The sequence below is a fragment of the Passer domesticus genome, chromosome 12 (genome assembly GCF_036417665.1).
Source record: "Passer domesticus isolate bPasDom1 chromosome 12, bPasDom1.hap1, whole genome shotgun sequence".
Lineage (NCBI taxonomy): Eukaryota > Metazoa > Chordata > Aves > Passeriformes > Passeridae > Passer > Passer domesticus.
The window spans coordinates 6933821-6959071 of record NC_087485.1 but is presented as its reverse complement, the minus strand read 5'-3'; the positions used below and the strand labels follow the sequence as shown (position 1 = coordinate 6959071).

Below are 25251 nucleotides of genomic sequence, written 5' to 3'. Positions count from 1 at the left end.
AAGGCTGGAAAGCTTATTTTTTCTATAAATGAATGGAAAAGCAATGATGGGAATTGGGTTATAATTTTAGGCTGGTGGGGAAGGTATCAGGAGCATAAGGAGCACTGTTTATCACTTTAGACTTATCAGGCTGGAGAGAAACAGCTATGGGAACCACGCTCCCCTTTTCCTAGAGTGGGCCCAGGTGAGATGTGGTTTCGCTGTGTTTTGGTTTAGGTTCTGGTTTTTGCCTGTTTCCTCATTGCCTGTAGGTTGCAATAACTGCTCACCTCACTCTTGTGATCCCTCCAGGATGCAGCTGTGTTGCTGAGGAATTCAAGGCAGTTGATGAAGAATGTTCTTGAAGATGCAAGTTTGGTCAAGGTGCAGCAGGAGGGTGGAGCACTCCTCGCCAGACTGGGGAAGGAGGAGTCCTCTGTCATCCTTACCCAAGACTACAGGTGAGCCCCCAGAGTGGAAGAAGGGGAGATGGGGATGAGCAAAAAGCAGGTGCTGGGAGTCTCCCTGAGCTGCCCTGTAGTTTGTGCAGGCTGAAGAACAGCTTTGTGTAGCAAGGAATTATGTTAAAAACAGTAAAGCTGAAAAATGTAATGAATTTTATCTTGATTGCTTCTTACCCGCTCCAAAAACTAGTCCAGGTGGATTTACTTACATGGTTCAGCTTCCTTTTTCAAGCCAAACCAGACTTATCTTCTGTAGTGAAGAGAGAACTGGATATTTTGGGTACCAGTAAAACACGAGCCTTAATTGATGATAGCAGTGATGAATGTTTAGGTGCAGGCCATTATCACTGTGTGATTTCCTAAGGCACTCCTTGTGCAAGGGGATTTCCAAGGACCTTAGCTGGGAGGAATGCTTGCTGGCTGAGGCAGGCTCTGATCTCCTGGCACACTGGTACAGTTTGCACAAACAAATACTCACTGCCCATTTGTGGGGTTGGTATGAGAAGCAGGGACTGAGAGAGCCCAGCTGTTTGACATCCCCAGGGCATTGCACAACTTGTGTTTGTGCTGTTCAACACCCGAAGCCTATCAGCATGAGAAGGCCTCTGTGCTATGTACTGTGCAAACAGCAAGGTAGAAAGGCAGCCTTTGCAGCCAGGAGCTTGCAGCCCAGTGTGAGATAAGGGCTGGCATGTGGGTGCAGGTGAGGGCACAGGGGGTGGCAGGGTGGTGTGGAATAGCTCCGTGCACCCACAGCCTTGCTCTGGTTCAACTCCCTGTTGCCATCACAAGCTGGGAGGTTTGAAGGGAGGGAATCGAGAGAAGATAACAAAGTAGTTATGGAGTATCTCAACCAAACACTGTGAAAAGAACATTTCTCTTTTAAAATTCAGCAAGTGGATGACAGTGCAAGTTGCTGCCTGTCACTGGAAGAAGAGGATCAACATTTGGTGCGGAGAGAGGAGCATGAGGGCAGGCTGTGTAACTGTTTCTGTTCCCTGCTTGCTGTGGCTCCTGTCGGGAGCTCTGGCAGACTATGCAGACACAGTTCTCTTGCTGAACTGGTGAAGTAATCTTGATGCAATTTTGGATTGAATTGCTACAGTATAATCTTTTCATTCTCACATGACATGAGAAGCACAATAATGTGGGGTTTTGTGCTTTGTTTTGTTTAGGGTTTTTTATTATTATTTATTTTATTTTAAGTAACACAGCAACTTTAGAGTTCTAGGAGAATGGGAAAATGTTCATGAGTTTTATGTTTTGTTTTGGTTTTAAGCTAAGCCTATGTTTTTGTGCAGGGAAATGATCAACTTTGAAACCTGATCTGACACAGCCCCTGAGGATAATTTACTGCTTTGATTACTTAAGCAAGGGCAGGAGTGGGGGATACACACAGAATTCTTTGATTGTATGGTGTTTGAGTGCATGCTGAAACTGTGTAGCATATTCTCTGCTTAATTCAGGTTATATTCATTGTCTGCCACTGTGAAAGGAGACTATGCCATGGCTCAAATATATCTGGCTTTCTCCAGCTTAAGGAGTGTAACTGAATATAGCAGGAGAAAGTTATTCTTTTCTAGGCTGTGGAGTAGTTGCAGAAACTAAAATCCATGCAGTATTTTAATTTTCGTCTAACTTGGGGCAGAGGACTGAAGAAGTCCACTCTTCTTTGTTTCAAGATCTGTTCAAATGGGGAAAAAAGCTCTATCACTTGGCTAGAGAACTCTGTATAAGGCACTCTGTATTGGTTTTCAGTCCTCCATGGCTTTGCACTTGCTCCTTCTTTCCTATCTGCTGTGCAGATATTAAAGGTTCTAAGCACTGCTAATACTGTAAAGATTATGATTTTCAAAGGCTTCTTTAATAGATATGATCAAAGCAGGGTAGAGACAAAATATTGCAATTGGCCAACTAAGTTAGCATGGAGTGGCTGTTGATGTATGTAGGTCCAGTATTTGATTTCCAACTGGTGATGTGTGAAAACAGAACAGAACTGCCTTTGTGTGTGCACTCAGCAGGGCCTGGTGTACTGCTGCTCTGAACTTTGAATTGTGAAATCTTGATCAATGCTTAGCAGCCTAATTCCACACCCATTCTCCCAATACTTGAAATAAATTATTTACAAAAGCAAGTCAAATGGCTTTACTCTTCTAAGTCACCTTTGGCTCTTTTGTCTATCACGTGTCCCATTGTTGTAGTTTTTATTGTCTCGTGTGGTACAGAAGTCTGATAAAATAGAGTCATGACTGCCAGGACTTCTTAGTCATAAATTGAACCCAGTTGTGAACAGGTGACTGTCTGAATGTGCATGAATTACATATAAATAGAGAGGACAGTTTAAAGAGCAGTTTTCTGGACTTTTGGCTGCACTTCATTAAAATATGCCAACTACAAGTGGAGAACTAAAGTTAATACTGTGATTTTTTTTTTAAGAACAGAGATGACAAGTCCATCTGCACCTTCACCTTGGGATTAACCAAGCAAGGGATTGACTTAGCTAGAAAAATATAAAGCCTGGAAAAAAAACCTATCAGAGATTTCTTTCTTAAAATTTTGTGGTTTCATGTGGAAAAGGAACACCAGGAGCTGGTAAGAATAGAGATGGATGAATCCTTCTGAAAATGCCTGACCACAGGTTGGAGATAAGAAGTTAAAACAGGCAAGGAAGCAGGCATGTACTCAGTGCAGTCAGATGTTATCTGCCAAATACTTTTCAAGAGCACACGGTAAACAAGAATTGTTTTAGTTTTTCTTTAGTAATGAAACTCTTCTCATGGGATTCTCTGCTCTCTCTGTCCTCCTGGAGAGCACAGATGCCCTTTGGAGTGTTTTGTGGCACAGAGCAGTGGGATCTCATTGCTGCTCAGGTGTGACCTGGGATTTGTGAGCCTTTGCTAAGCCAGTGCCACAGGTTCTTTCCTGCAAAAGTTGAACTCATTCCATCAGAGATGTGGGCATGCAGGAGGGATGTGTTGTGCTCTATCCATTTGTTTCTCTAGCAGATGATTTAAGAGCTTCTGGGAGTCTTTCTTGGATGGTCTCATCCTGAGATGCTGTAGCACCACAGCAGTGGCTTTGACCAGTAACTGCTCCCACTGTGAGCTGACCAGGAGTCTTTCATACTCCTTTCTCCACCAAATACCACTGCAAAAGGTAGCCTTGCCCATCCAGCTGCTTATCCACAAAAGGAAAGACAGTCTTCTCCAAGCAGGCTCTATGGAACTCTGCCTTTTCCAGCTTAGGAAGGAGGAGCTCAGAATATACATCCTGCAGGCAGCTCATTGCAGGGAGTTGGATTAGGGGTTGTGGTGTGCTCAGCTGATCCCTCTGAGATCTCCCACCTCCAGCAAGACCAGGCTGAATTTGTCCTGGAGTTGGTGTGGGTGTGGCACTCATGAGCCAGTATATCTTTATGGTGCCTCTTTGAGTGCTGTAATGGTAGGGCTGGCCACCAGAGGTATTGCTGCTTCTGTAGCGGATGTCAAAACTTACAGTTTATGATGGCAGGGTCAGAGAAGCTGCCAGAAGCCAGGCAGCAGCAGTGGGAGCTCTTGCTGAAGTGAGGCTCTGATGTGGGGCTGGGCAGCAAGGCCAGGATACTTTTAGCCTGGTCTTTAACCAGGTATTTTTCACTGTTGTTCTCATTATTGCTACTCTTGCAGCATAGCCAAGAGCTGGAAACGTGTGCCTAGACAAGTGCCCAGTGAATGCCTTTCGTCCTGCAGGTGTGTTATGAGTCACAAGTAGAGTAAAGAGGGTATAACCATTTTATATGAATATATAGATGGTTTATATTAGTTTAACCAGAATGCACCTGCCTGGCTCTACCATGGTGTTCTCACCATGGCACAGGAGTGGAATTGTGTCATGATCTGCATGGTGATGGGCAAGATAGTCCCAAGGCTAGAGATGAGAGCTGAAAGGAGAAAAACCTCAGATGGTGAAGGAATGATCATGTTGAGTGTTTGGCTCTGTGCACCAGGGAACCAGAATAAGCTTAATCTCTTCCCCCAAGCTCCTCATCTGAAAAGAATTTGTGCTTACAAGCTGTGAATAAGCAGCTTATAAATAGATGGAGGAGTGAATTCTCCTTTGTTTGCAGAAGGCAGTATAGTTAGTCTCTGTATTTTCAGGGTGGAGTGGCTAGAGCCAAGAGCTGGTTTTGTGAGCTGGCTATTTTTACTGTGGCTTGGTGATCTAGTTGGAAGCCCTGGGTGGGGACCTGAGCTGAGCAGAGGGAATGGACAGTAGAGAGCAGACTTCCTGAGCCACAGCTGCCAGGTTCCTAGTGCTGGACCTGACTCAATTATAGTGACAGAGAGGGTGATCTTACAGCTAAAAGCCTCCAGAGTTCATGTTCTGTCTTCCACACACACTGCTGGGTCTCTGGGTCTGCTTGAAGCTGTGGCTGGTTAACAGTGAAGTGGGGTGTAGCTGTGTGGTGCTGCAGACCTCTTGTTTATGGATCTTCAGAAGGGCTTTTGCTAGTAGCAACTCCTGGGATGTTAAAAATCCTGTATATGCCATACTGCAAAGTGTTGTGTGAGCTCCCTGTGGTGGAAGCAAATCTGGGTAATGCACAGGCTCTCTGCCCCTGCTGAGGGACTGCACAGCACATCTGAAGCTTGGGTCAGAGTCAGAGGGACTAAGCTGATCATCCAAAATGTGGAACAAGTTGGGAGCAAGGGTAGTGGGGAGATAGGTGTCTGCTGTGTAAGTCCCATTTTGGGCAGACTGAGATGGTGAGCTTCTTGGTTTGTAAGGTGCAGCATGTGCATGTCAAACTGACAGCTGCTGCCAGAGGCTGGTGGTCATAGCCAGGCAACTTGCACTGGGAAATCCTTCCTGGAGGCATTATTGTCTTCTGCCATCCCCTCTCTGCTTTAGAGATGTGTGTCTGCTGTGGCTCTCTGTGTCTGTGCATGCTTCAGAAGATGTTAATGCTTGTGTCCCTCTCACTGATGGCAGTTGAATTAGTGCCTGCTCATCTTCACTCCTCCCTGGGAGCTTTGGGAGCCTCTCATGCGGCCACTTGCCACAGTGCACCCTCCTAACGTGGTCTGTGAGAGGCACCTTTCATTGCAGGGTCCTTTCCATGTTCCTCCTGTGGACCCAATCCTAAAATCTCAGGACAAGGTGCATGCTCAGTGTACCTTTGAAGCCAGATGAAAAAGTGTGCTTAGATTCTGACCTCAGAGGCTGCCACGAGCCGCCTCTGCGCGGTTGCTGGTGACACAAGGTGCTGACGAGCACCGAGCCCTTGGCCGAGCATGGGTGGCTGTGCTCTTCCCTGGCCTTGTTTGTTTGTGTCAGGTGGAGGGAGGAGCACAGGGCGACATTTCTACCCAAACACACACTGTGCTACTTGGTATTCATTTTGGTTACAGTCTAACCTGTTCCCTCCGTTGGCGTGGTGGTTTTAGCCTGGTGAAAAGCACTTACGCTCGCATTAAACAAATCTCGCTGCTCGCACATAAAGGAGAGTGGAGCTGGGGCTGTTGTCATTCTGAGTGCATGAAGTACTGTGAGACGTCAATTGTGGCATTTGCAGAGAGCTAAAAGATTGCAGAGTTCTGTCTAGGTAAGTTTTCATTGTCCTCTTGGGCTTTTTATAGATGATTCCCCTCAGCTCCCTTTCTGTTTTCCATTTTCTGCTGTCTTCTGTCCTAAATCTTCTTGGATTTGGTGAGAATTTACCCAGAAGACTCCAGTTTTGCTTGTTTTTGTTTGCAATGCTTGTCATGCCAACAGGGCATTAGGTAATTAATGACACACTGTGTTTTATCTGTTTAAAAATATTATGGAAAAAAATTGCAAAAACTTTCCATTATAGGATGTGAGCTGAACTGCCTGACATTCCTGCCTTAGCCCAGGCTATCCCACAAGCATTATTTTTTATATAACTGTGTTGGGATAGATACTTCTGTTGCTGGGCTGGTTAATAGCACAGTTCCTACTATTGTATGGATCATAGCCCTGGAAGTGGGCAAAAGGACTTTCATATCAGTGAAATAGGGATATGGCTTTAAATGACAGTGTGTATGTATTTCAGCAGGACATCTTGAAAGCCTGGTGGTCTCAGCTTCAGGAACACAGCTCTTAGGTTGGTGCATTTGACCAGGATATAAAGTATAAACACAACCAGGTTAATGTACATTAGACAAGGTTTGGAGGTAGAAATTGTTTACAGCTGGTAGGAAACCACATCTTGAGGCTCAGTGTTCTCAGAATGGTGTTTCCAAGTCCTATCCAAGGCTCCAGTGCACTGGGATCTTTCCCCATAAGCAAGCTACTTGTTGGTTTGGGATTTATTATAATGGGTTTTTTGCTTGGTTTTTTTTGGTTTTTTGTTTTTTTTTTTTTCAGTCAGTTTTATGGATCTTACTGGGATTTTAAATCAACCAGTCTGAACACAGTTTTATTGTAACTGAATGCAAGCCAGGCAGAAGAAGGAAACAAAGGTCACATCTTGGGACTGTGCTTGGACACTTGTTTAACTGTGTGCACTGATCCCTTGGCTTTTAAAGGGATTTCTGGTAAAAACACATTTAAATGAACTGTGCTCCAGAAGTGAATTCTCTTGGCAGTTGTGGTCTCCAGTGTCTTGTATTAATTGGATGGTTTTTAATTGATGGCTCCCAGGTCAGGTAACCTAGTGAGGAGAGATTCAGCCAGGTCTGTGGTCTCAGCTAGATCCACTGGTCTCATCCTCAGTGGGAGCAGGCATCCCACAGGCAACCACAGATTTGATGTTTGACCTCTGTGCCTTTGTAAGGACACTTCAGGGTTCTAAAAAATGTACCCAGTTCCTCAGATACTGTAATCAGGGAATTGAAACCACCATGGCTATTTGTGTGCTGCAGAGAATAATTAGTCACATTTATTTAGCCATATCTGCTTTAGCCTCACCATGGCTAGTTTGAATTTTAACGTCAGCTGCATGTGAAGCTCTCAGCTCAGAGAGCAGGACTGTGCATTGGAGGTTGACCTCCTTTTGTGGGATCATTATAAATATGGCACTTATGTAGGTTACTACCAAAATGCAGTAATGACCAAGAATGACATTTCTCATCCTGCAAAACATCCCTCAGGCACACAGCACTGTCCCTGCAGACCTGGAAGGATTTCTTCCTGAAGCATTGCTCAGGATGTTTTAAGTGATCTGTAGCCAAGGTATCAGCACACATGATCTGGGTGATGTCCTTGGGCAAATCCATCCTTTAAAAACTTCCCAATTTCTAGATCGTCTTCATTTTATGCTAAAACCTGTATGGCCATCCACAAGGGAAGTTCAGCACCAAGAGAGTGGAAGACTAGATGAGGCTAATGTTGTAACATCCAACTGTATTTCTTCTAAATTGCACAACAAATCAGATTAAGGATATCTGATTTTCCCAGAACAAGTTAGCTACCCTATACTTGCCCAAACCCCACCTAATACACTACCAACCTGTAGTATTTCCTTCCATCTATGAATTTTTGCCATTTTAAAATTGCCAAGGCTGGTCAGAGGATGAACACTTGATTTCAGCCCTTTTGTTAGGTCTGCTGTTCTTGCTGATTGTCAAAGCAGTTCTTGAAGGGGCAGGCAGGAGGGTGCAGAATAGTGATGGTTCTGCTGCTCCTTCCCTGTGCTCTCCTGTTTGCATCTCACTGACACTGGCAGGCATGGTGCAGGCAGCAGCTGCTTTTGTGACTCTGCTGGATGCTTCTTATGTGGCCATCTATTTTTTAAAAACAAAACAGGTATTTTGCTTTGAAAACTAAAGTGTAACTCTCCAAGGCTGGCTTTTTTTGAAGAATGGATTCAGACAGAAATGGTCTTTCTAAATTATAAGTTTAAAATTACCCTACCATTATACAACAGCTTGGCACTTCTCCAGAGAGCTGAAAACGTTTGGAACCTTTTCCACTGAAATGATAATTGCCCAATGAAAACAGGATTTGGGGAAACATAAACTGACATCAAGCTACTCCTTTTTGCTATAAATTATATTGACTCTGCACTATTGCAAAATTGCTTTTGATGATTTGACCATGGAAGAATGTAGTGAAAGACTCTTAATACCACACTCCCATGTGCAGGGAAATTGCATTGCATCCACACAAATCTGAGCTGAGAGGAGACTTTCCACTGACTTCAAACAACTCTGCCTTTCATGCTCAGAGTTGCACAGGCCACTATTAAAATATCTTTACAGTCTTTAACAGCCAGGTGTTTTCTTTGTGTGCCAGGATGGAAGTCACTTTTTTCTTCAACCAAATTTTCAGTATTTAGTTTGTTTACTCCAAGCTGCTGTGAAGGTACTGAAGGACAGGAATAAAGAACTTCTGAGTCTGAAGCTGGAAAAGAAATAGATACTTGCGTGAAGTATCATTTTCTCCATAAAACTCCCTATTTCAGGATATTGTGGAGTTGGCCAGTGTTCTGGAAATCATTTAGGAAGTTTTTAAGATCTAGATCAGCACATGGGTGTGTGTGTGTAAATAGATAAACAGATGTACAGAGGTTTGGAGAACAGACTTAATGCCCAATGGATCCTCTCTGTGAGCATTGAAGTGCCCAAGTGAATCAGAAAAACAAACTTTCCCATGGACTGTGAGTGAGTTCTTTGTTGCGCTCAGTTTGCCTACCTACTTCATACTACAGCATGGAAAGGCTTATATTTTCCTCTGTAGGAGAGTAAAAGATGGATGTTAGTCAGAGAGCCTGTCCAGCTGGTAAAAGTGAGCTGTCAGGGGCTGACAACATATGAATGGAGTTACCTTGGAGATGCAATGGAAGACCAACAACCAGACAGTGAGGGTTTAATGAATGCCTGCCAAGCGAGGCAGAACGTGTGAAAACAGCGTGGCTGGTCCTTGAAACAAAGAGCTGAGGTGCTGGATGCTGGAGGAGCTCTAAGGAGCAGGAATGGTGTAAGGCCACACCTGAAGTTGTCTGGGGACTCTGAGCCCAGAGGAGCTGTTTGGAAACATTTTTTCTGTGCTTGTTGTTAGCAGTCGCTCAGGAAACCATTGGCAGGACCATGAGAAGGGCAGCCTTAGAGTGTTGAATTGTGGCTGATAAGGGCATCAATAGCCTGCTGCAAGCATTCACAGAGGAAAAAAGTCCTTTAAATGACAAGAGTAAGGGATTTTGGCTTATGTAACCCCAAACAATCCAAATTACTGATAAGAGTTAATTTCTCCTGCAGTGGGTTCCTTGGACTGTGGTTGGTGGGCCAGAGGAGTCCTTTATTGCTGCAGTTTTGAACTTAACTTTCCCCTGCAGGGGTTTCCTGGCTATAAGGCCAGCACTGGTCTCAAGTGGTCTCCAAGAGACTGGTCTTTTCCACAGTGGCTCAGTGAATTATCCTCTTTATATGGTGACTTTATGGTACACCCATTTCTGGTTTAAAAAAACCTTGAAATGTGGGGTTTTTAGCCTTTTTTTAGCAATCACTTCCTATCCCTCTACTTGGAGGGTGATTTTTCCCTCCCATAGTAGCAGTGTTGTCTTCAGGGAAGCCTGTGTTTTGTGCCTTTGGGAAATGTGCAGTCTGCTCTGCTAGAATCTGTAGTATTTGTTAGGCCTTGCAACCCAAGTTGCTGCTGACTCCTGTCAAGGAAAACTACTCAGACTTAGGACAACAGGGGGGTTGTTTCCTCTGTCAGGTATGGAAAGGGGCAGGGTGGGACTCCCTGGCTCCCGTCCCCTAATCAGATCATGCTCTGTGCTGGGTCAGGCAATGCTAGAGCTGAGCCCTTGTCACAGGTCCCTGTGTCATCAGGTTGCCATCTGACAATGGTGACAATGGCATGTTAAGTGCTGAAGCCACAGATGCTGGCTTTGTCACTGGCTTGGGTGGACATAAGGACTCCTATTACAGAAAGGTCTAGCAGGTCAGTCTGGCTTGCTGATGAGTGCCATCAAAGAAGTAGCATCAACACCAAAGTGATTTCCATGGAAGCTCAGGGGAAGGTTTGAAAAATATTTTGCCTCATGGGGTGGTAATTGAAAATGTTTGCATAGAGCAGCCTGGAATGCCTAAAGTCATAGGTGCTTGATTGTCTGTGCCAGCGGGAGGAAGAGTGTTTGCTGTATCCATTTCCTGAGTGGATGAGAGCATTCATGCCAGCAGGGAATTCAGCCCTGTGGGAGTAAGGCCAAGGGGTGTCTGCCTCTCTGGCCATCAGTATGCTGGAGACTTACTCAGAAAATGGGACTTGACAGATATGCTCTGCTGCACAAAACCAAGCAGCATTAATGGTGTTGCCAAATTTAACTTGCAGCCATCGTCCAAACTGTTTCTCATTAGCTGTCCCAGCTGTGTAACTGCTGCTGACGGGAACTGGCCTCCACAACCTGCTCTGGAAACACTTTCCAGAGCTCAGCTTGGACAATGATTATGACTCTGCTGCTGTGAGTCTCCTGGGTTGGATCTGGGTCTGTCCATAGGAAAGGATTACAAAACAGGAGGCACATATCATCACTGTTTGTTTATGGCAGTTTTGGGAAACGCCAGAGCAGCGCTACAGCTTGGATCTTTCCATTGAAGCCTGCAGATTCTCTGCAGAGAACCTGTCTGCTCTGTACTGCAGTAGCACTGATCTTAGTCCAGAAACTATTTGGGTATTTTTGGCTGCACTTTGGAGAAATTCATTCAGTCTAATGGCATTTCAAAGAGGAAAAACAAAAGTATCTAAGAGCCTGAGGTTTGAGGAGTTGGCTGTTGCACACTGGGTGGAATTCTGAATGGAAAAATAGTGTGGATTTCTGCTATGCAGAGCTGCTTGTCCAGACCTATGGCGCTACCTCGTGTCAATTAAACCTACAGGATGGCTGCTGCTAAACACTCACATTCTGTTGCATTTCATAGGTTCAAGATTGCCTGTAAACCCAGACAGAAATAAACATGTATCTGAATTGTTTTAAATTCTATTCCATTAGCAATATTAACTATGTATTAGCTGTTTTGCAAGTGCTTTAGATAATTTTAATAATATGATAAAAAAACCACACACTAATAAGTCAGGAGGTTGTAAGATGATGAAATGAAAATTGGTTTGAGGTGAGTACAGGAGATGACCCGGCAGCTGAACATGCCAGTGTAGAGCACAGCTGAAGGAGGCTGTAGTGTTTTCTTGTAGCTATCTCTTGAGCCCATAATTGTAGGAAGGGAAACTTAGCAGCAAAAGAAATACAAGAAGAATAAGTTTGAATGCTCTTCTGTCTCCTGGATCCCATCTGTGATTCACCCAAGCCTGTGCTGGAGAGGTGTTGCCCACATGTAAAAGGAGTTTGCTAATACTAATCATCTCACAAAGACTGTGGTTGCAGCATCTGAGGGCACTGGGCTGCGTCCTGACCCCCTCCATGCTTGCCTGTGTGCTGTGGGCAGGCTGGCAGTGCTGGCAGGGGGAGTGCCTCCTGGTGTTGCCTGCTGGGCTTTGGTCAGCACGGCTGTCTGTGGGAGGTCTATGAATCTCTTCAACACAGCACTGTAAAATCTGATTTCTTGTGGCACTGAGCTCTTGTACACTTTGCATATTTGTTTGGCTGGTGGAAATCCTGAGAGTAAGTGGGGCATCAGGCACTTAATATTGTTGTTGTCACTCAGGAGAGATTTGCTTACTAGTAGTGGCTTATTTACTTAATTAAATTCAAATGGTGGCTTTAGATGCTGAAACTGCTTGACCCTGTGTTTTGTGAATATCCCTTGATGCAACTATCTGTGTTTATGAAAAGCTGAAAGTGTGAGAAATATGGTAAATCTTGCAAAGGAGCCTGGCTGGAAGGAGATGCTCTTGTCCTTCCTGCCAGGTTATCTGCACTGGGGTCAGAGTGGTGAATCATGGTAATGTGCAAGGAGCACCAATATTCTCTTCTGTTCTCCATATGGAGATAGCCTGTGTGGGGGGTGACTGGAGTGCTGTTGGCCAGGTTGTGTTTGCATGAAGTGCTGGGGGAAGGACCTAATGCAAAACCCTTGACCAGACCCGTGTCCCCTTGCAGAGATGCGCTCGACGCTGCCAGCGTGCTTTATAATCAAGTCGATGAGGGCGTTCACCGCCTGGTGATGCTGTCAAACAAGCGCATCCAGGAGCTGGAGCTGCTGATGGACTTCGAGAAGGTGGAAGAGTGTCTTAAGGAGGTAAGGCCTGCCTGTCACTTCCAGTGGCTGCTGCCCTCTGACTGTGTGTTCCTCCTGTGTTCCAACAGTCAGATCTGTTGTGTTGTGTGTCAGATCTGTTGATGTGTTGTGTGAAGGTGTACAGCGATGATTGATGCTTAAAAAGAACAACTGAACATAAGAATCCGAGACAGAGTTTCAGCAGTACTGAGAATCAGGCTGCTCATTTGCCTGGTATCTCTTGATGCCAAGTGAAAGTCCCTTGGCTTCTCCCAGGGTGTGGATTAGTCAAACCCCATAAACATCTGTGGAGTGGCTTGTAGGTAAGCTGTACACTTGGAGGTTGGGTGTCTTTTTTGACCCTCTCAGTGAGGGTTGATGAGGCATTCTTCTTACTTCACCTTGAGAAGCAGCAGAGTGATGTCAACAAGTTGATAAGTCTGCATGTCCCCTTTGGGCTGTAGCTCCTGCAGGGTTTGCTGACATCCTGTTGCACACTGGCTGCCCATCCCAATCATGTAGTCTGTTGTTTAGATTTCTGTGCTATTCTCAGGTCCCTGATATCTGATAAGTCCAGGCACACTCCTTCCCCTCTGGATGCAGCACCAGGCACACTCAGTTTGCCTTTGAGTGCAGCCCTCTCCACAGGCTCCAGGAAGGGAACAGCTTCTTGTCCTTAGCCCAAGAGCCATGCTCAGCCTCCCACCTGCTGCACTTCTGTGGGACCTTCAACTTCCCTTCATTTAGTGCTTGTTGAAACTCTTGACAGCCATGGGAAGACTGAAGCAAACAGGCACTGCTTTCAGAAAGACCTCTGAAACCTGCAGCCATGTTGATAGAGGACCTCAGAAAGTCATAAAGCAGCTCAGGTCTGAGCATCCTACAAGAGCTGATCAGTCCTTTCAGTGTTGCAGATCCTAGATTTTCCACATTGCAGATCCCTAAGCCTGAACTCAGTGTTGAGATTATGGAGTCAATTGTTTCCTGTGCTATAAATCATCAACAATGAGAAGTTTGTTTGTCCTTAAAAATCATGATTAGGATCAGTTTAACCATTGCTGTTCTGGGATTCTGGGCTCTCTCCTCTAGTGGGAACTGGATTTGCAAAGGAGGCTGTAGCCTACCTAGTGTTTTCACAGGCCAAGGTGGATCTGGGAGTTTTAATGACTTCCCATTTGCAGGTAGACACTGGGGCGCCATGCAGGATGTGCTCAGGACAAGAAGTGTGTTGCAAGAACCTGGTAGAGACTCTTGTTAAACACACAGGTTCCTAATACCAAACAGAAATTTAAAAAGACACAAAAGCATGCACTGCAACCTGTTTCTGCTTTAAGCTGAATTTAATTTTTTTCTTGAATTGAGTAACATTCAACTGCTCTCGGGTTACTTTGCTTGTGGATCACCAATGATGTTCCTGCTGTTAAGCCTGCCTGGGAGCTCTAGGCAGCAGCAGTGTGTCCCTCTGCAGTACTGACAACCCACCACTATCTCTTCCTCTTGCCACTGGGCTTGCTCCTTGTAATCTTCCCACAGCCCACAAAAGTAGGAGTTTGTCCTTGACTGTGGGGTTGAGTTGGGATATGGATTCAGGTGACATAGGAAAACAGGATGTGTGGGTGTTAGGAAGCACTTAGCCTGTCCCTTCCCCCAGGTGCATCTATGCCTGGAGCATTGCAGACAAGTTTACCAGCCTGTTTTTAAAACCTAGTGATGATGGAGATGCTGTGTTATCCTGCCTGGCCTCCTATGACTGCTTTGCTCTTAAGATGCTCTTGTTAGTCAGTCCTCTACCCCCCTTTGAGGATATGGGCTGGTAACTGCAGCAGTAGCTGGGCTCCACTGAGGAACATGCAGTTGCTGCTCAGCTTTGTGGAGAGCTGCCTTCAGAAAACCAGTAGCTGAGAGTCCCAGAGAACCATGAAACACTGCAGATGGGGAGAATCCATCGGTACATTCACACTGACATGGTTCATGTCCTGCCAGTCAGAAAAGGGAAGTGATGTAGGAAATCTGGCAGCAAGGAGATTTGATCCCAGCTGGGGGTAACAATAATAGCAATGTCAGGCCAGTGTGCAAGTTGCAGGGCTTGCTTTGGATCATGGCTCACCCAAAACAGAGCCCAGGCAGCCACTTGCCCTGTTTATGCCTAAGGCTAGTGAGCAATAGCAGAGCTTTTCAATTACTCTGTAACCTGAAGTGGAAAAACTCTGAGCAGGAAGCTCTGACTGAAATGCTGGAATGGGGGGGAGAAGTCTACACACATTCTTTCCAGTAATGAGGTGACCAGCATAATGAGAGCGGTTCCTTGCTCTTTCCACATAAAGGCCTACGTTGGTGAGTAGCACAGGGTGACTAACTAGCAGGGCTTATCCCTTTTCTTCTAGGTCAGCAGTTGGATTGAGAATGTTGGCAGAAAACGGCTAAAGGAAACTATCAACCTGGATGATTCTTTGGAGATGCTGCTTCAAGCACAAAAGCAGTTCAAGGAGTTTGATCTTGTTGCCAGTGTAAGTGTTGTCAGATTGGAAAATTATCTTCTCCAGCATCTGAGTTGGTAGCATGTGTGTCTTGTATGTGCTCAGCCAAACACATGGTGCTAAGAGGGTTCATCCACAAAGTGTGTGTCTTCCCCTCTCACTACATAGTCTCCCTGCTCTCCTTTTGCAGACAAAGTCACCAGCTCAACACTTAGTAGATGGCATTTACCAGTCTTGGGAAAAATAACTACTGGGTTGAAAGATAGATTTATTTGTTCCTCCTTTGATGTGCTTGTAACACTGCCTTTTTCTGATCCTGTTGATTCCAGCTCTTTATCCTCATAAGCAATTCCTTTTTGTTTTCAGGAATATTGCAAAAGGGGACAGGAAGCATTAAAGAAGATGAATCAATGGGAGGACTTTTCCTTTGTGGATGTGCATTCTTACAGGGTAAAGCTGCAAACCTATGAAGATGAGCTGGAGGAGTTCTGCACCCAGCTGGATGAAACGAGGCACCGAGTCTGTGAAACAGTCAGGCTGTATGAATTCTTTGACAAGGTAAGACAAGGCATCTGCTGCACAGAGGAGGGTGTAAAAAGTCTGCTTGGACTCAGTCCAGTGCTGGATTGTTTGTGAAAGGTGTGAAATGTAGTATTTGCTCCATCAGGGAGCTGGATCTATAACCTGCAGCAGTTCCCTCATGCTCATGTGTCTGCAGTGATTTTTTTCAAATCAATATGTGGGAGAAGTGATGGGTGTGTCTTCCAGAAAAGTGTCCACATCTGTTAAGCATAGAGGTTTTCTGCTCTCTGAGCTGGAGCTTTTTAACCCCTTTCATGGCAACAGTAGGCAGAAGGATTATGGCAGTGCTGACTCTGATGACAAGGGCCAAGAGATGGGCTGATTGTGTCCAGTCCTGGCCACCATGCCAGGGTAGGCTGCCTGCATTTTCCTGCTATATCCTTCCACACTGGGCAATTCTGCCTGTTAACCCATCAGGAGTAGCACCCTGCTTGTCAGTCCAACTCCTCCCATGTGGAGGCCTGCATGAGGAAAGGGAGCACCAGAATGGAGAACTGGGAAGTGTGGCTGAGGGAACAAGGGATCCCTGGATCATCACAGGGATCTGGGAAGCAGGAGGAGAGGATGTGTGTGGTGACTGTGCTGAGTGCCTGACCTTCCCACCTGTTTGGTTTAGTGCAAATGCACCCATTTAGCAGATCTGCAGTTGGATTTGGTGTTCTTTAATTTCTAAAGTTGCAGATGAAAAAGCAGTAGGATTTTCTAAGTGCATTTTAAAATACAACTTTGGCAAGAGTAGAAAGCCAGGGAGCCTGTGCTCCATTTATTCCACACTTGTACAAACATTGGGTATTGAAGTTCTCAAATTCCAGAAAGAATAGACACTAAAAGTTAAGCTGTACCAGATGTAGGTGCCACTTAGTTGCTGTCTCTGAGCTGCCTTGGCAGCCAGAAGTGCTCAGGGGAGAGGGAGGAAATTCAGCTAAACATGAAAACATGGAGAAGCATCTTGTATGAGGCAGAAAAGTGGAGAAGGCAACCCAGAACACTGCTGTCAGGGCAATGAGCATTGAGTTTGTTTGGTGATGCTCTGCAGGTCTGCTCTGGCTCATCTCTGCAGTTTGCTGTGCAGGTGGGGGACCCTCTTGCTGTGGAGATATGTAATATTTTTTCACCCCGGTGGAGAGAGAATTGCCTCCTATGCCATAGGAGAATGGCAAGAACCTGTGCTTTTCTGCCTCACTGAACAGAGATGTTCAGGGGCTGCTCTGGTACTTGAACACCCCTTGCCATCATGGGGGGTCCTGGGGAGGATCCTGGGAAGGGTTTTCTCATGTTTCTTCTGATAAACTGAGGCACACAAAAGCACCAAGCCTTGCTTGGCATACTGACAATTCTGCAGCCAAGCCAAACATTGGTTGTATTTGAACCCTTCTAGCCAGAGCTGGAAGTCTCTGCAGCACAAATGTGGATTGTAGCACACGATCATAGAACCATACAATGGTTTGAGCTTGAAGGGATTTTAAAGGAATCATCCAGTTCTAACTTCCCTGCTATAGGCAGAGATTCCACCCACTAGACCAGGATGCTACAAGCCCCCATCCCGGCCTTGAGCACTTACAGGAATGGGGCAACCACAGCTTCTCTGGACAACATGTGCCAGGGCCTCACCACCCTCACAGGGAAGAATTTCTTCCTAATATCCAATCTAATCCTGCCCTTGTCAGTTTTAAGCCATTCTTTCTTGTCCTGTCACTCCATGCCCTTATCCAAAGTCCCTCTCCAGCTCTCTCGGAGTCCCTTCAGGTTCTGCAAGGTGTTCTAAGGTCTCCAAAGCTTCCAGGCTGCTCAGTGCTTTGTTCTGCCATGGAAGTTATATTGTGCTGGTAGCTCTTGGGCTGCCAGGATAGTTGGACATGACTCTAGCAGTGTGTTCCTCCACAGCTTCAAAGCTTTTTCAAAGCCTGGGTCATTTCTAGGCACAAATGCTACATAGACCCCATGAATTTTCTGAGGGCATTACAGCTTCTTTTTTAGTGGATGAAAACTCCAGGATGCAGTCCTTGGCAGCAGCAGCACCCCTCTTGCTTGTGCCTTTCATGCTCCATGGCCCCAGTGAAAACAAAATTATAGTGGTACAGTGTGTTTTCCCACTGGTTTGTGTGGAGGAGAGGCAGCTGGCTCAGGGAGGGAAGAGGATTTTGATCTCACTGGTTTCAGTAGAGTTATAAACAATCCTGATGGTGTAAATATACTATGTGTGTATTGTGAACCAGTGGCCAACTGAAACAAGGAGTGTAGGGGGATACATCCTGCAGCTGTAGGATCAGTGCAGAAATTGCTGCACAGCATGAAAGTTCTTTCAGTGCCTATGAGTTTGATCTTGATCTCCAGAAAGCTTTCTGCCTTCCCAAAGCAAAGTTAGTGGTGTGGTCTGGGAGTTGGGGGATAAGCAGAAGATCTTATCTAATGTGATTTCACTGTCTTCTGATACTGAGCTGCTTTTGACCTTCCTGCATTGATCTTGTCAGTGCCTGCCTAGCTCCCTTCTCTCTTCCCTAACTTCTGAGGGCATATCTACAGCAGGAGTCTGCAATAAGCAATGTCCTTGATATTCCTTCTCGTAAAAGCCTGCAGAGTGCCAAACCCCAGGATTTGGGGAAGAAGCCCAAGGATGCGTAAGCAATGTACACTATGGTAATGAGCTGGCAAGCTCAGCTCTCCAAACATCTCAGCGTGCTCCAAGGGAGTGGAACGCCCACCATGGGGATCCTGCTGTTCATCCCTCACGTACCTCACTGCCTGCTGGGAATGGGAGGCCCTGTTTTGCTGGCCCTCCTGCATGTGGTGGGCAAGAGTTTTGTGGGGCACTGCCTGTGGCTGCTGGACAGGCCGTGGGACAGGACAGCATAAACCCCATATGCCCCATCAAGATGCTGTACTGGATTTTTTCACTTCTTGGCAGTTCCTGAAGGCCTGTCAGAGCTCCTTGCAATGAGGCAGGCTGAGCTGGGCCAGACCACATGGAGCTTGCACATGGGCTGGCAGGGTTCCCTCCCCAAAGGCATGACTGGTGCCAAGCTGGATGTTTCCATTTGTCCCCGCTTCCTCTGTGGCAGGAGCCCTTGGTGCCTGACAGGGGGGTGGATGATGGTTGGGCTGAGGCAGGAGGAGCAGTGAAGGAAGCTGCTTTCTCCACCTCTTTCTCCAGCTCTGTGAGCTGAAGGATTGCTTTTCAGTACCACAAAGTCAGTGTGGGTATATTCAGGGTCCTGCCATCTCCCTGTGGCTTCAAGCCTGGTTTGGCCACTGTCCCTTGTTTGCTCAGTTCCAAGACTGCGCTGGGATCTGGCACCATACAATGCTTTGGGGAAAAACTGGGCAGCTGAACAAGCAAGGGTATGTTTGGTGCACCAAAAGCATTGATGTCTGTTTTGTTCTGGGCTTCCTGCAGGACAGTCCCCAGTATCCTTTTCTCCTGCTCTCTGTCCTGGCTTCACAATAACACTGCCATAGGTACACCATCAAGACCAGGAGCAGCCACAGCAAGTCTTCCTCTCCTTGTTTAGCTCATTAGCCTTCATATTTTTTCCTTCCTCAAGCTCTCTCTGGGTGAATTGTTTCCCAGAACACTCTTATATCCCATGTTGTTGCTTTACCATAAGTGAAGTGCAGGTTACCTGGACTTCGTGTTTGAAAAGGTCCATGTGAGAGCCATGTGCCCTGTCAGGACTGAGCACCTTGCAGCAGCATATCCAGTGAGCCAGAGCACACAGGACAGTCTCTGCCAGGTCTGGGATGACAACCAGTCCTGCTGAAGGTCAGGAGTGAAGGTGCATGATCCTTGCTGGCACAAGTGGAAGAAAGCACTGACCCAACCAGAACGGGCAGTGTCCCATGAAGGCACAGCACCTGCATGCCCTGTGGTGATGTGGTGCCCAGAGCTGAACTGCCTGTATCATTACAGGAGAGCCTGAGGCAGCTCTGGGGGCTTTTTCCTGCTTCTCAGGATGTTGTGCAAGATGGTGCCTCACTGGTGCTTAGGGAAAGTGTGGTCATTGCCCTGCCATAGCTTGTGGGTCTCTTGCAGCTTGGGTCCTTGCCTTATGTTTGCTTTCTGAGGGAAGTGGTTCAGCTTCAGTTCTCACTGCTGAGCATTGGTGGGGCAAGGTGGGTTGAGAAATGGTAGGGTTTCCCATTTCTTGGGATTTCTTAGGGCTCTGTTCCATGAGCTGTTCCTTCAGTGGTGGTCTCTGTTTCCCTTGGATCTTTTCCCTCAAAGGACCCCTGACCATCAGCCTCTGCTGATTCTTGTTCCCTGGTGTCTGTCTTTTTTGCTGCACTCAAGGAGCTGCTGCTTCTGACTTCTGCTTGGAGTGGGCAGAATATTGCCCAACCCCTCTCCATCTGTGTTTTCATCTCCAGGAGTGGGTTACCTGTGCTTCTGGGTGGACCTGCTCCCGCAGTGGGTTCTCTTGTGCTCTCCTCCTCAGCCACTTTGTTCTTTGTGGCTTAGAAAACAAAGCCTTTGGCAAGTGAAGGAGGTGCCTGCCCTTCCTGGGGGAGGGCCAGCTGGCCTGCATTTGATTATGGCAGTGCCTCCTCATCCCTCCCCATTGTCCTTGCTGCTGTAGGAATGCCAGCCTTTTTGCGCTCCATCCCGTGAGCAAGTGTTGCTGCTCTGGGGCCCAGAGAGGGGCCGGGGCCCTTCTTGCCATCGCTCTCGCCTCTCTCTCTGCACATCTCCATGCACCTTTCCCTCCGAGTCACAGTCACCCCATCCCGGCTCCCAGACGGACACAGCAAACCCTCCTGTAAGTACCGAGAGTGCGGGCCCGGCTGACGTGTGAGCTGTGTTGATATTGTTTGGAAACAATGTAGAGAAGGCTTTTCACTCGGCTGCTTGTGCGTGTCTGTGCATCCAGCGTGAATCAGAGCGCTTTGTGTGCGCCTTTTGTGCGCTCAGACAGAACCCCGTGGGCTCTGGGCATCTTTGCGTGGTCCCTCTGAATCCCAGGGCTGTGCTGTCTCTAGTAGAGCAGTGCCTGTCCCTCTTTCTCGTTATTAGAAGTTGTTGCATGATCATTTCAGTGGGCATAATTTACCTGCAGCTAGAAGTTGCTGCGGGGGCTGGGTGCCGCAGGCAGGCTGGATGTGTGTGCAGGGCAGGTGGTACCTCTCAGCCTCCAGGACTTCTGTCAAATGTTGTGGACAGCACAGGAAGGGGCTCCTCTCCTGGGCTGTTCCAAGGTTTGCTGGGTTCCTGCCCCCCAGGTGACTGAGACCTGCTGGCACAGCACTCCCAGCTTTCAGAGATGGATCTGATCTTAGATTTGGCAGCAGAAATCCAGAGTATGCTAAATAAGTTGCCTTCCACAAATGCTATCTCTGACTTCTCCCCAAAAGTTTCAGAACGGACACCTGCTGATACCTTGTTTTCTGCTGTGTTTAATTTTTGATTATGTACCAGGTACAATTTTGCAGTTGATCTTTTTGAGGGAAAAAAAGTCCCAGGTGATAAATTGTTGATAAATTCTTTTTTCTTAGCCCTTGATGAAAAAAGGAGGGTTGTGAATGCTGATCTGTGGGAAGCTGGAAAGGATCCTGTTGTCTGCAACCTGAAAGTATGATTTTTTGTAGCAGGCTGTTTGGCACAGTTTGAGAAGTAATTTTATTGAAAGGGTTCTATGATTCCCTGCTCTGGGAATGTGCTTGGAGAAGCGCAGAGTAAAACTTAGCACCAGAGTGGAAAAAAAGACATTTGGTTTATCCTTACTGTAGCTTACTTACTGTAAACAGAGACATAGGTCCCTGTTCCATGATGCTGCCAGCAGTTCTGCACAGGTCAGAACATGGTTTTTCCCCCCAGCACCTTGGAGCAAATGAGATTTTGCTGTGGTTTGTAATAAAGTCCCTGGGACTTAACATACACTATTCTCTCTATACCTCTGTGCAGAGATTGCTTTTCTGGGGATGGCCTGCACAACATTCCCAAATAACACTTTTGATCTGGTTACTGATGCAAGTTCTCAGGATGATGAAAGGAGGTCCAAAAGGCATGGGAGGGGAATAGCTACTGTGCTGTTTTAGGGGAAGCCACTGTTGTCTGGCTTCAGCATTGTCTGACAGCAGCTGTCTCATCTCTCTTTCTCTCTCCTTTCTCAGTTATGCCTGTAAAGTCGTGCCCCTAGACAGACATCTAGTCTGATTTGTTCTCCTATTTCAGGGGTGTCCTTTTTCATGCACAGCCTGAAGCAGTTGGGGGAATGAGCCTCAAGGAAAATCGATCCTCTGGCAGAGTTCATGCAAGGTTAATGCGTGAAATTTCTCCCCTCTCCTTCCTGCCAGGTTTTTGCTGGAGAAATCTTCCTGCAAGGTTAAAAAGAGTCTAGTGTTTACTTTCCTATCAAAGTGTATTCATGCATTAGAAAGTTTCTGCTTTGCCCTGGAGATAGCCTCTTGTACAAACAAGAAGTCCTGAACACTTAAATCTGATCTGTTACAGATCAGATTTTTCTGTCTTGCAAAATTAGTGATTTGGAAACTGTTCTATCTTATGAATTCTTCCGTAAATCACTACTAGCTCTACTGGTGCTAGAGTTATTTTCTGCTATATTTCACCAAAAACTATATGGTCAAATGGGCAGTGCAGCAGTGCCTACAGCCCTCGCAAGCTCTGTGGCAGGAGGTAAAAGCTAAATAATAATTAGCACCAGCACTCAGTGCTGCTTTCTGGTTGCAAAACATAGGTGTGAGACTCATTTGTCCCTCAGTGTTACAGGGCAGCAGCAGTGCATTAATTAGGTTTTTGTCACGTGCTAAATCCAAGCACAATTTGCAGCTGAAGGTGAGAGGTTCTTGGGTTAAGACTCCTTTGAGCACCTGTTCCAGCACCTCAGGCAATGCTTTAGTGCAGTATGAGGTCTGTGATGGGTTTGTGACATGTGCAGAGAGGCAAAGCTTTGATTCTGCTGGGGTCCTTCTCCCTCCTACTGTGCTGGCCAAATTCCCCTCTGTGGAGGACACAGCAGGAAGAAGAGTCTGAGGCGGCCAGCCAGTGTGTAGCATATGTTGGGATGTAGGGTATTTGTCCTTTATGTGCCTTCCCTGATCCAAGGAGTGCCAGCATGTTCTGCCACTGCATGTATGCAGGGAGTAATGCCTGGCATGCTGAAACCACCTTCAGCCTTGATTGTCAGAGCACCTCTGTGTAAAAATTCCTCCGTGTCCTTGGCTGCCATGAGCATAAATTGACAGTTAGCTGAAAGACTTGGGCCTCTGTCAGGTGTGTTCAAATCTCCTGCAGGATCACCACACTGGGAGCCAGTCATTCGTGGCAGGGAAGCAACATTTCCACCCAGCAGGTTTAGGGATTTCCCAGCTCGAGTTGGAGCTGAGGTGTGGGGGGAATGTGTGTTCTTAAGGTATGAGATCTGATGCCAGCAGAGATCTCCCTTCAGCTGGGCCCAGCCTTGTGCATGTGTGCAGTGCAAAGTTTGGGTACCTTTTCCCCCTCTAATCTTGGGATGGAAGCTGCACAGGGTGACAGATTTTCTGAAGTTTTGTGTGCTGGCATCCATCTGGATGCTCAGATCCTCCTGGAGACTGGAATTCCCTTTAGTCATGGGAGTTAAATAGATCTGTTCAAGCAATCTGGTCATGAAGCTCCCCTCAGTGTACAGATGGAACTGAAGCTCACAATGGCTCAATCTGCATATCAAAGCCCTGGACATATGGACAGGGTTCTCCCAAGCACCCGCTGCCTCTGAGGCTCCTCCGGCTGCTCTGCAGTGCCTTGCACCCTTCAAGTACATCTTAAGCTCTTAAAACAAGGAGCTGTTTCCAGCATTGTCAGTTCCCCTGCAGAGGGGAGACCCAGTAAACGTGCTGGATGTCTAGATGCAGTTTCAACTCCACATCTCCCAGGGCACAAGCACCCAAAGTGCAGTGCAGAGAGATCCCAACACACCATGCAATAGTTAAGCAGAGTTTGGCTCAGCTTGTCACAAGGGAAAGGATGTGAAATGAGGACTACAGAGAAAGCACCCATTTTCTCCATGCACACCCAAGGGCATACTGGAGGTTTTGTAATCCCCAGCATGGAGCATGAGGAACCTCATTAGAAGGGAGCCAGGGCAGAAGGGAGACACCCACCACAGTCCAGTCTGTCCACACTTGCCTGTGGGTGCTATTACAGTGGGGTGTTTGAACAGTGATGGTGTGACTGTCGGGACAGATGTAAAAGCAAAGCATGCAAAAAACCTTTGGAGGTGACATTAGTCTCTGAATGGGGTAATTTGTTGCTGTTGTGCAAGTTGCCAGCTCCAGCTTTGGTGACTCACACATCTCACTGTTGCTTGATCTTGAGCTTGGCTGGTAACATGAGGCTCTTGGCTCATTGGTGAACAAAGCTGCTGAAGAAATGGGCAGTGTCTCAGAAGTGAAGAGGCTGGTTTGCAGCAAAGGCAAACATTGACCTTTCTGGTTTTACTGGGAGCAAACTTGGCCCCTGGTACTCTGGACTTGGGAGCTTTTAAATGTTGAGAAAATCTCTATGGTGAGATAGAAAAGGAGGGTGAGAATAATGAGTGCAGAATGTACCCAAAGCTGCAGTTATGAGAAACTCTGGAGCTTTGAATAAAGCAGATCTGCCTCTTGCTGCCCAGCTACCTAGGCAGTAGTTTTATACATCCATACACAAGTAAATATACACATGCATGTCACACATACATACCTGTGTGCCTGCACATAGATTTATGGTGAAACTGGCACAGGCTGCTCTTGTGGAATCTCAGAGTTGCTCTGAAGCAGGGGTTATTGTAGCTGCTCGTGATTCATCAGTGAGTCACTCTGTTTCTAATGGACACCCCTGGTGCTGCCTGGCAGGGGCAGCAGTTGGAGAGGAGAAGGGCAAGCACGCGTCCTGCACGACAGCTCCAGCACAACGAGCCACATTTGCCCTTTGGGTCCTCGTGCTGTCGTCAAGAGAGCAGAAATTGTGTGCAATCTTATTTTAGCCAATTATATTCTCCTGTAATTAGGCTCTCCTGGACTTGTCATGCCTGCCTGCCCAGAGGGCAAACTGAGGGATTTTTGAGCTCTGTTCAAGAGAGCTGCTGCTAAAGGATGTCCAAGCATGTTGCTCTAATGAGCAGCCTTTGATGGTACGTGGACTGTGGCATGCCCAGACCAACCCTGACAGGTGCTGCTTCCCTGACCCCTTGTTTTTCTTTCCTGTCCAGCTGTGGGTATCTGCTTGTTCTCCTTTCTTATGCTTAAATCCAAGGAGTTTCTAGTTTGTGCTCGTCTCTCATCCTTTGCCCTCCCACAGTGTTTGTACAGCAGCTGGCACTTGGTAACTGGCAGAAATGCAAATACTGGATTTAAAGTTTATTTTCCTTAGCAGCTAGTTTTAGGCAAACTAAAGATTTCAGTGGTCTGTTCTCCCTTGGAGGAGGAGAGGCTGGCTGAGCTACACAGCAACTCAGAAATAGTTTAGCTCTTCATTTCAAGAGCATGAATCTTTTTCTTAGTCTTTAAAGCTGAGCTTTTACCAGCTACATCCTATGTAGGACACAGATTTGATTAGTTTGGTTTGTGCTGCTAATGAATCACAGACAGGGCTGCAAATGCAGTTTGGAAAAGTTGACTGCTACAGAAGGATAGGAGAGTAACAGCAAACCTCTGCAT

The 25251-nt window shown here is 46.6% G+C and overlaps 1 protein-coding gene across 7 annotated transcripts in view; it reads left to right on the top strand.

Annotated features, from left to right (window-relative positions):
- PLEKHG4 (pleckstrin homology and RhoGEF domain containing G4) overlaps window positions 1–25251 on the top strand; it is a 96113-nt gene that overhangs the window by 53859 nt on the left and 17003 nt on the right. For all 7 annotated transcript variants that reach the window (XM_064387302.1, XM_064387296.1, XM_064387297.1 and 4 more), the window contains 4 exons: window positions 292–440; window positions 12445–12583; window positions 14947–15069; window positions 15406–15597. In XM_064387302.1, coding sequence (XP_064243372.1) covers window positions 292–440; window positions 12445–12583; window positions 14947–15069; window positions 15406–15597 — 603 coding nt within the window. The remainder of the gene's footprint in view (window positions 1–291; window positions 441–12444; window positions 12584–14946; window positions 15070–15405; window positions 15598–25251) is intronic.